At 45.1% G+C, this 11,198-nt stretch overlaps 1 protein-coding gene across 1 annotated transcript in view; it reads right to left on the bottom strand.

Annotated features, from left to right (window-relative positions):
- Positions 1-10,050: 10,050 nt before the first annotated feature.
- The window catches only part of COQ8A (coenzyme Q8A), a 49,602-nt gene continuing 48,454 nt past the window's right edge, over positions 10,051-11,198 (bottom strand). Inside the window, exons 14-15 of the mRNA XM_075863425.1 lie at positions 10,939-11,025; positions 10,051-10,735 (exon numbers count right to left, since the gene is read on the bottom strand). Coding sequence (XP_075719540.1) covers positions 10,445-10,735; positions 10,939-11,025 — 378 coding nt within the window. The 3' untranslated portion in view covers positions 10,051-10,444. The remainder of the gene's footprint in view (positions 10,736-10,938; positions 11,026-11,198) is intronic.

Raw genomic sequence — 11,198 nt, 5'->3', positions numbered from 1 at the left:
CGTTTTTGGAGCCGTTTTCTTATAGACTCTATTGAAAACAGCTCCAAAAACGGCGCGAAAAACATGAGTTGCTCAAAAAACGTCTGAAAATTAGGTGCTGTTTTCCCTTGAAAACAGCTCCGTATTTTCAGACGTTTTTGGCTCAGCGTGTGAACAGAGCCTAAAACTCTGAACCGCAGGTCACTTTGAGCGTTTTTCCCACTCCGTATTTATGAGATTTGTTTTCTCTTCCACTTTGTTGCTACTGTATTTGCTGCGGATTTTCCACAACGTGTGAACTGACCCTTAAACTACGATCAGCAGCTGACCGACCGTTTGCCCTATAATTGGCTCATGTAAAAAGTCCTTTAGGATCCAAATCACAGTGGGGGGGGAAGATGTTACTAACGGTGCTTCACACGTCAGTAAGGCTGGGTTCACACAACCATGTTACGTCCGTAATGTACGGAACGTATTTCGGCCGGAAGACCCGGACCGAACAGAGTGCAGGGAGCCGGGATCCTAGCATCATAGTGATGTACGACGCTAGGAGTCCCTGCCTCTGCGTGGAACTACAGTCCCGTACTGTAATCATGATTACAGTACGGGACAGTTGTCCTGCAGCGAGGCAGGGACTCTTAGCGTCGTACATAACTATGATGCTAGGAGCCCGGCTCCCTGCACTCTGTTCGGTCCGGGTCTTCCGGCCGAAATACGTTCCGTACTTTACGGACGTAACATGGTCGTGTGAACACAGCCTAAAACAGATTTGCATTCAGCGGAGAATGGCAAATTGCACACCTCAATAAATTTGGCGCATCTCTGGCTGTCCATGGGACAAAAAAAATAGGAATTAGACCTACCGGTAATTGTATTTCCAGGAATCCATCATGACAGCACTACAGGAGGTTGCCCTCTTGACCTCTGTAGGGACAGGAAGACAGAGAGGTTACAAGGCCCCTCCCACCACCCACTTGCCAGTGTTCTTCAATTACTACACCAGGATGGACATATCCCTATTTTATTTCTAGGGATAATAACTGACATGTTAAATGCACAAATCAGAATTCAATAAGGGAGGGAATATAATGGTGCCGTCATGATGGATTCCTGGAAATACAATTACCGGTAGGTCTAATTGCTATTTTCCAGTACATCCCTCATGACAGCACCACAGGAGCAATACCAGATTATAATGCTCAGGGCGGGACTACGGATTGGAGGACTTTCCGTCCAAAACTTAAATCCGTATCGGACAGCACATCGAGTCTATAATGTTTGTAAAACGTATGATGGCTTGACCAAGTGGCAGCTCTGCAGATTTGGTCCATAGAGGCTTCTCTTCTTTCTGCCCAGGATGCCGAAACTGCCCTCGTTGAATGGGCTCTGATGCCTTGTGGGGCACATAGTCCTTGGGACTTGTAGGCTTCTTGTATGGCGGTTTTTACCCATCTCGCTAGAGAGCCTTTTGAGGCTTTCTTTCCTCTATTCTTTCCCCCAAACAGGACAAATAGATTTTTATCTTGTCTCCAGGAGGAGGTTCTATCCAGATACTGAAGAATTGTTCGCCTGACATCCAGGCAATGGAAATTTTCTTCTTGTTGGCTTTTTGGATCTGGATAAAAGGAAGGTAGAATTATTTCTTGTTCCCGATGGAAAGCAGTAGATACCTTTGGAATAAAGGAAGGATCCAGCTTTAGGATGATCTTATTCTCTTGTACTTTTTAGGTACGGTTCTATGACTGAGGGTATGTGCACACACACTAATTACGTCCGTAATTTACGAACGTATTTCGGCCGCAAGTACCGGACCGAACACACTGCAGGGAGCCGGGCTCCTAGCATCATACTTATGTACGATGCTAGGAGTCCCTGCCTCGCTGCAGGACAACTGTCCCGTACTGAAAACATGATTACAGTACGGGACAGTTGTCCTGCAGCGAGGCAGGGACTTCTAGCATCGTACATAACTATGATGCTAGGAGCCCGGCTCCCTGCACTGTGTTCGGTCCGGGACTTGCGGCCGAAATACGTCCGTCAATTACGGACGTAATTCGTGTGTGTGCACATACCCTTACAGAGATTGGATTTCTCCAATCCTTCTTGCTGAAGTAATAGCGACTAAGAATGCAGCTTTTAGAGTTAAAAAATGCATACTAATTGTGTCGAGCGGCTCAAAGGGGGGCTCACAAAGAGTCGTTAACACCACATTCAAATCCCAGGTAGGAACGGATTTCTTTAGGGAAGGTTTCAGTTTAGAGACCGCTTGGGTGAATCTTCTGATCCACCGATGTTCAGCCAGGGGAGTGTTAAAAAAATTTCCTAAGGCTGAAATCTGTACTCTTAAGGTACTAGGGCTAAGCCCTTTTTTGAATCCCGATTGTAAAAAATCTAGGATTTTTGCGAAAGGGGTCTGGTCCCGGGTCTCCATACCAGGAACAGAATTTCTTCCAAATTTTTTGATCGATTTTTGAGGTAACTTCTTTATGGCTTGATAAGATAGTTGAAATTACCTCGTCTGACAGACCGTGGTTCCTCAAGATCTGCCTTTCAGGATCCAGGCTGACAATTTCAGAGTTTCTATTCCCTGAAAGAATAAGGGACCCTGGGAGAGAAGATTCTCCCTGACTGGGAGATTGATAGGGTCTTCCAACGCTAGGTATTTTACGATTGGAAACCAACTTCTTTTTGGCCAATAGGGAAGAATAATGATGAGCTTTGTCAAATCTTCCTGGATTTTTCTTAACACCATTGGTATTAGAGGAAACGGAGGAAAGGCATAGGCCAGATCCATGTCCCAGGGTTAGGACAATGCATCTACTCCCAATGGGTTGTCTCTGAGATTTAGGGAGAAGAATGTCTCTACTTGAGTGTTTTTCCTCGTGGCAAACAGGTCTATTTGTGGATAACCCCACCTTCGGGTTAAGGACAGAAAGACTTCCCTGTTTAGGGACCATTCTCCAGGGACTCCCTTGTCTATGTTGTTTGTGCAGAGCCACCACATGAGGGATGATTTCACAGTCTCGGAAATTTGAATTCTTGAATTCAGGGAGTTCTGTTTTCGATCCCACTGGGACAAGATCAGATTTTGTAAGGGTCTGGAGTGAAATTGACTCCATGGAATAGATTGGATGCAAGACGTCATCATTCCCAACATCCGCATACATTCCCTTATGGAACAGGCGTCTTTCCCCCAAAATTTTCTTACTTCTGCCAGTAGGAGTATTTGTTTCTCTCTTGGGAGGAAGGAATGTTGAAGGGAGGAGTCTAGCAGTACTCCTAAGAAGACCTTCTGTTTTTGGGGAGGAAGACTCGACTTCTGAAAGTTGATTACCCATCCCAATTCTTGTAGTAGGGAAAGAACCTGTGACCGATGACTGACTAAGGTAGCCGGAGTATCTGCTGTCAACAAGAAGTCGTCTAGGTATGGGATAATTACTATGCCCTGACTTCTTAGGAATGCCATGATCTCTGCCATAATTTTTGTAAAAATTCTGGGGGCGGAGGAAATGCCGAAGGGGAGGCAGACAAACTGGAAGTGGAGAATGGAAGGACCGTCCTGAATTGCGAATCTGAGGAATCTCTGGTACGCGGGGTGGATAGGAACGTAATAATACGCATCCTTTAAATCGATCGTACACATTGATGCCTCTTCCCTTATTAGAGGAATAGTCGATCTGATAGACTCCATCTTGAATTTTCGATATTTCACCCATTTGTTTAGGACCTTCAGGTTGATTATTGTCCTGTAGGAACCGTTTGGCTTTTTGACTAAGAAGATTTTTGAATAGTGGCCTTTGCATATTTCGTTGTGGGGAACTGGCTCTCAATTTGAGTAGTTTCTGGACGTCCCGGATAAGGATCTGATGAAGATCTTTTGCTTGGTACTGGGTTATTAGAAATTTCTCTGGAGGAATGGAGGAAAATTCTATTTTGTATCCTTCTTCTATTATCTTTAGAACCCAGGGGTTCTGGGTTATTCTTGACCATTTGGGATAAAATTGTAGGAGTCTTCCTCCTACGCACTTGGCGTCATTGCTTTGAGGGTTGAAATGAATTATTGGGGTTAAGGAGATATCCTCGACCCCCTTCTTCCTTTGGGGTAACTCCAGCGACCCGACTTTCCTTTCCCGCTGTAGTTCTGTAAGGTAGGATCTGTCTGTTGGCGAAACCTCCCAAACTGAGTTTTTTTTTTTTTGTTTCTCTTCAGGAAACCCCTTTTTTCTATCTGCTGCACTCTCCAGCATGTTATCCAGGAGAGGACAGAACATCAGAGACCCTGTAAACGGGATAGAACACAATTTGTTCTTGGACTTCGTATCTCCTGAACACATTTTGAGCCATAATGCTCTTCTAGCAGCATTTGAGAGAGCCCCATTCCTGGCAGCAAATCTAATAGATTCCGCTGAGGCGTCTACCAAGAATCCGGTTGCCATCTTTAGTAAGGGTAGAGATTCTAATAGATCTTGTCGTGATGTCTTCATCATCAAATTGGTCTCTAGCTGGTTTAGCCATATAAACATTGCTCTTGCTACTGATGTGGCCGCGATATCAGTCGAGATCAAAGCAGAGGAAGATTCCCACGCTCTTTTTAGTAGTCCGTCTGCCTTTCGGTCCATGGCGTCCCTCAACTGCGAGGAATCTTCAAATGGGATTGCGTTTTTTTTTGCAACCCTGGCTACTGGGACATCAACTTTTGGGATCTCATCCCAAGGCTTAGTGTCCTCTGGATCAAAGAGAAGTCTGTTATTAAAATCTCTTGAAATGAAGAGCCTTTTTTCTGAATCTTCCCATTCAGTTGTCACCATTCTTTTGAGATTTTCGTTTACCGGAAAAATCTTCGTTTTCTTTTCCGTTAGACCTCCAAACATCTCATCCTGGATGGTATGTGGTTGGTCTTTGGGAATATCCATGGTTTCCCGTATTGCCTGAATTAAGGTATCAGACATCTCAGAAAAGAAGAAAAAAAAAAAAGTTTTCTCTGGAGTGGAGGAAGTTGAAGGCAAGAGTTCCTCTCCTTCTTCTAACTCACCCTCCGATAGGTAATAACACTCCTGCTCAGTCAGACCCCTGAGAGGGAGGACAATATTTTTGATCCACTTCCATCCGTGGTCTTTTTGCCCAGGAGTGACAGGGAGCCTCTTGAGGAGGGGCGAGGGAGGCTACTGACTGACTGACTCACTTCTTCACGAATCATAGCCCTAAGTTCAGACATGAACGTTGGTTGTTCCTCTTTTAGTATTTTTGCAATACAATCCTGACACAATTGTTTCCTATGTGACTGGCAATTTTTTTGAAGAAGTCGCACATTTTTTAACCTAATTTTTATCAGTTTTCTCTGAGAGGGATCTTTATCCTAGAGAAAACAGAAGGTAGGTAAAGTATGGTGTGCATACATAAGGAGTCATAACCCTTACCCCAAGGGTGAGACTCACGTGACCCTGGGACATATCTCTAGTTCCATCAGGACGAGGAAGTTCCATACCGCGACAGGTAACAGGCAATGCAATATGCAACCCACAAAAATAATCCAAGTTAGAGTTGTCAGCTCTAATTACATACCTGTGCGTGTCCCTTTAAATGCGGGCGTTTTGCATTTCCCGCCTTCCAAGATGGCCGCGGACCGGAAGTAGCCCGACGTCATTTCCGGTCAGCTATTCGTTGGAGTGCAGCCGCCATAGCCGGCGACTGAGGCTTGCTATGCGGCGCAGCGAGGATCCCTGCCGGTGCGTCCAAACTTATGGAGCTGCCGGTCCCCGCCTGGTCACGCGGCCAGACCGAAGCCTGCTTGGGAATCCCCAACCCCCACACACTACCCGAACCCTGCCTAGGATTCCTCCGGTAGGTGTCTCGGTGGGAGCTAAGGGACCTCTCGTTCGAGGGGTGTTAGCCTGGGCTTTAGGGGGAAGAGAAGGGGGGAGTGCACGGACCCCCCGATCTTGCCCCCTGTCCGAGTTTTTTTCCTGCAGCAACACAGGAGCGACGTCTCTCTGCTCCTGACCCTGTAGGGACAGGAAGAACACTGGTAAGTGGGAGGGGCCTTTTAACCTCTCTGTCTTCCTGTCCCTACAGAGGTCAATAGGGCAACCTCCTGTGGTGATGTCATGAGGGATGTACTGGAAATACAAATCTATGCCGGCTATGACCAATGTGAAAATTTGGCGTAAGCCATGGCTCAACAGATTTACCATAATGTAAGTAAAAAATTAAGTGTAACTATAATGTGCGCCAAAATTTGCAACTCTTGCCACAGAAATATGGATTAACCTTTTGATGCATTATCCCCTAAGCATAGAAGAAAGTTGCAGAACTTTTCATTTTACAAAGATGAAGCTTTTTCTCAATTTTGGTTGACTCCTTTAAAAAGGCAGGGGTGTAGCGATTGGGGGGGGGGGGGGGGGGTGCGGTGGTAGAAGAAGCCCCTCTGCCACACCAGTATAATAAAGACAGCACATGGTGCAGAGATTTAAGGACTGAAGTTTCCACCCATAGCAGTAAAAACAGAAGATGATCCAGATTTTAAAAGGAACACTCCAGGAACGGACATGCCAGCTGAAGGGGCGGGGCATGACAACTATGTTTGGATCGGTGTCATGCCCCGCCTCATCAGGTCCTACACTAGGGTCAGTCTAATGTTAAAGGCACCCCAAGAAAAACAAATACAGAAAATTCTACCACAGAAACGACACAGAAAGTGGAGATCGTGTTTAATGCAAAAATCAATGACAAACATGGAGGCAAAAAAACAAAACAAAACCCTCATTAAAAACATTGTAATGTTCACACGGAGTATTTTGGGGGAGGAATATCTGCCTCAAAATTCAGTTTGGAAGTTTGAGGCAGATATTCCTCTCCCTGCACGCCGATTTTCGCTCGCGGCCATTGAGCGCCGCGGGCATAAAACAGCGCGAAATACGCTTTCTCTGCCTCCCATTGAAGTCAATGGGAGGTCGGAGGCGGAAGCGCCCGAAGATAGGGCCTGTCGCTTCTTTTTCCCGCGAGGCAGTTTTACTGCTCGCGGGAAAAAGACACCGACGCCTCCCATTGAAATCAATGGGGGGCGTTCTCGGGCCGTTTTTGCCGAGTTTTGCGACGCGGTTTCCGCGTCAAAAAACTCAGCAAAATACCCCGTGTGAACATAGCCTAACACGGGCGGCAGGGTCAGGATATAGAGGACGCCCGAGGAGAAACGGGAAGAAATCAAAACCTTCCTGGATGATTAACCCTTCAGATGACAGCAGAAATAGAACATGCATATAACGCAAGGTTTATAATCAGGACAACGGTCACGTACAAGGACGGCTAATCGGCGACCGCTATGGAGCGGACAATGATGCAGAATATAGTGTTTACTCACGGAAATTATTTCCTCTGATTTTCAAAAAAAACTACGATATTCCCTTACGATGCGACATTTGTGCGCCAAGTTGAACGGCTCCAGGACCTTTATTTACTGGGATTATGTTTATGTAAGGATCATTAACCCCTTAAACTAATGGTGATAATCTGACCATCTGCGATTCATCACGTAAAATGTCTGACGATTGTGCGTAGATGAAGGTCATTACCAAACATTAAAATACAGATCTATACACTGAGAAGTTCCAATAGATTCCATAGGGTCAAAATGCAGCCGGATAAGCAGATATTCTAAACTACTGGTTGTCTTGTGGTCAGTAACTTCCTGTGGTCATGGACTTGGCTCAGAGGATTGTCAACTGGATACAATTACAACAAACCATCAGCTTTAAGAAGTATTAGGTTTTTTTGTTTTTTTACATGATTTTCAGTCCGGGTGTAAATAAAAATGGTTAAATTCAGCGACAGCAAGCAGAGATCTTAAAAACGGTGAGGAATTAGAACACATTTATATTATATCAAATCCTCATGCAATATACGTCACATCAAAGTTCTCAATAGAAGGGAATCACAAAAATACGAGGACTCTAATCTATAGGCGCCGTCTTGTACGGGCTGCTACCAAATATATACATCCATATGTCAAGGAAACTGTCAGAATATGATTATTAGTCATTTATTTTTCTGCTGGTGGAGCCACTGTGTACATACATTACATGACTTATCCTGTACTGATCCTGAGTTATATCCTGTATTATACTCCAGAGCTGCACTCACTATTCTGCTGGTGGAGTGACTGTGTACATACATTACATGACTTATCCTGTACTGATCCTGAGTTACATCCTGTATTATACTCCAGAGCTGCACTCACTATTCTGCTGGTGGAGTCACTGTGTACATACATTACATTACTTATCCTGTACTGATCCTGAGTTACATCCAGTATTATACCCCAGAGCTGCACTCACTATTCTGCTGGTGGAGTCACTGTGTACATACATTACATTACTTATCCTGTACTGATTCTGAGTTACATCCTGTATTATACCCCAGAGCTGCACTCACTATTCTGCTGGTGGAGTCACTGTGTACATACATTACATGACTTATCCTGTACTGATTCTGAGTTACATCCTGTATTATACTCCAGAGCTGCACTCACTATTCTGCTGGTGGAGCCACTGTGTACATACATTACATGACTTATCCTGTACTGATCCTGAGTTACAGCCTGTATTATACTCCAGAGCTGCACTCACTATTCTGCTGGTGGAGTCACTGTGTACATACATTACTTATCCTGTACTGATCCTGAGTTACATCCTGTATTATACTCCAGAGCTGCACTCACTATTCTGCTGGTGGAGTCACTGTGTACATACATTACATTACTTATCCTGTACTGATCCTGAGTTACATCCTGTATTATACTCCAGAGCTGCACTCACTATTCTGCTGGTGGAGTCACTGTGTACATACATTACATTACTTATCCTGTACTGATCCTGAGTTACATCATGTATTATACTCCAGAGCTGCACTCACTATTCTGCTGGTGGAGTCACTGTGTACATACATTACATTACTTATCCTGTACTGATCCTGAGTCACATCCTGTATTATACTCCAGAGCTGCACTCACTATTCTGCTGGTGGAGTCACTGTGTACATACATTACTTATCCTGTACTGATCCTGAGTCACATCCTGTATTATACTCCAGAGCTGCACTCACTGGTTGCTATTAGAAAGTGTCTGAAGACAATCTGATGGTTTCCTATAGCCTAGCCAAGCTCCAATATTGTATGGGGGCAGTTTGTTTTTGTGCAGACACTGAGCAAGCAGGGAATGCTGGGAAATTTCAGCACTGAAGCCTGCAGAATAGCGATTGCAGCTCTGGAGTAGAATATAGGATATAACTCCGGATCAGTACAGGATGTGTAATGTGATGAGCCATTCAGCGCCCACAAGAAAGCTAGAGCAACACTCAAATACTGAGGTTCCGCTCACATAATGGTGACTATTAGAGCATTTTTCTTTGTAATCTCTGTCCTTGGAAAGCTGGGTGACGTCACCTTTGAGTAATCAATATGACTTATAGGTCGAAAGCTTTTTCAGAACTCTGAATGTAAAATCATAGTGATGCACCATATGTTATCCATATAGCAGCATTACTAGGCATATTTGCCATTCAGAATTCTTGGAAAGCTGGGTGACCACCCAACACGTGAGTTGTAATGGCAGCTACAATGGTCAACCCTCAACTTCACAAAAACATGTACAACTAAGAGCGTCATTTATTATATGTTGGCAGCGCTATTCACAGGGAACAAGATTCACAAAATAAACCCAAGAATCCTGTTTGCTGCAAATGTTGCAAAATGAGGTTTGCGCTGGCGCCATCCTGGGGTGTCCGATGGTATGACATCTTGCCATAAATCAATTTAATTGCTGAAAAACATTGAAGAGAAGATTGAGTCTATAAAACTAAATGTCAGGCCCCCAGGGGATTATTACTGAAGCGTCTGGCGGGGGAGGGGCAACACGCAAAGATCACACGCAGGACTCATATTCAGCGCTTAAGGTGACTAGTGCGTTTCCATCTATCACTTCTCCCTACATAAAATACAAACCTGGTAATTAAGGGTTAATCACTTTACAAATAGAGATCCCCTCCCCCGCTGATTAGACGGATTCATTACAAGGCCGGTTCTTACAGTAAAAAAAGCATTTAATTCCACTTAATAGCAAGAAAAACAAAAAAATCAGAACACACAAAGCGAGATTACAGGATCGGCTTACATAAAAAGCCGAGATACAAAACATTCCGAGCTGCCCGACCATTCCGCCGCAGTCGGGGTGAAACCGCCTCCCACCTGTCACTGCGTCGTCATGAGATACATTCACGGATATTTCACGCCCAGGAAAAGCTCCGGATATCCACAGTCTATTTCCTATTCAGGGCCCATAAGGAGCCAGCGGCCAAGGAAGTCTTTTGGTTTGATTCCATCTTGGCGGCCGCCCCGGCCTTCCCTGTCGCGCTCTAACAACAATGTGGCGCGGTGATTAGAGCGCAACCAAGAAAAAAAATAAGTCTGGGCCCTTTAAGGCTTCTTATGTTCTTTCCCCTTCCAGTAATTCTTATAAGTCGCCTCAAACATATTCTTACAGGCGATCGCGGCCTTCAGCTTGGAGCAGATGAGGAACGATCCGCCCATCTTGCGGTGCAGGGAGTAGGTCTCCTCCGGCGGGGGGATGAGCCGGTGCTTTAACATGACCGGGATCAGGCGGTGGATCCTCTCCGTGGTGCTCTGGCAGCCAAAGTTGAACGGTACGTCTGAAGCAAAGGCCTCACCGAGGATCAGGACGGCTTCAAGGTGGGCGGCCTCCATGGCCTGAGGTGGGAGAGGCAAAACAATGAGGACTGGTTAACAAATGAAGCACACGAAAAAGTTTTGTGTGAAAAAAAAAAACAACTAAAACATCTTTCGTTTTGTGTACACAGCTCTTATGCAGACCGATGTGTCTCCATGTTACAAATGATAAATAACCCGGTGGGTGGCCATGTTCTCAGAAGACTCATGAATTGTTGCTTTACCTTCGACTCGTAACCAGTGAGGAACTTCATCTCCACCGACTTCTTCATGAGCTTCTCTCTGTCTTTGTCGGCTGCAGCGCGAATTACCTGAAAAACCAAAAACACGTGGAAGGGGGTCAATAAGAGGCGGAGGGAGGTCCGTCTGTCCAGTCCGGTCTAGTTTTTTAAATTTTTTTTGATGGTTTTCGCATTTCATGAAAAAATTAACGCGGCGCCACTGAAGGTGGCCATGACACAAGGCAGCACTAGAGCGTCACATG

Source organism: Rhinoderma darwinii, chromosome 4 (assembly GCF_050947455.1).
Source record: "Rhinoderma darwinii isolate aRhiDar2 chromosome 4, aRhiDar2.hap1, whole genome shotgun sequence".
Taxonomy (NCBI): Eukaryota; Metazoa; Chordata; class Amphibia; order Anura; family Rhinodermatidae; genus Rhinoderma; species Rhinoderma darwinii.
The sequence above is the reverse complement of the archived record's forward strand: the minus strand, read 5'-3'. Positions and strand labels throughout refer to the sequence as shown.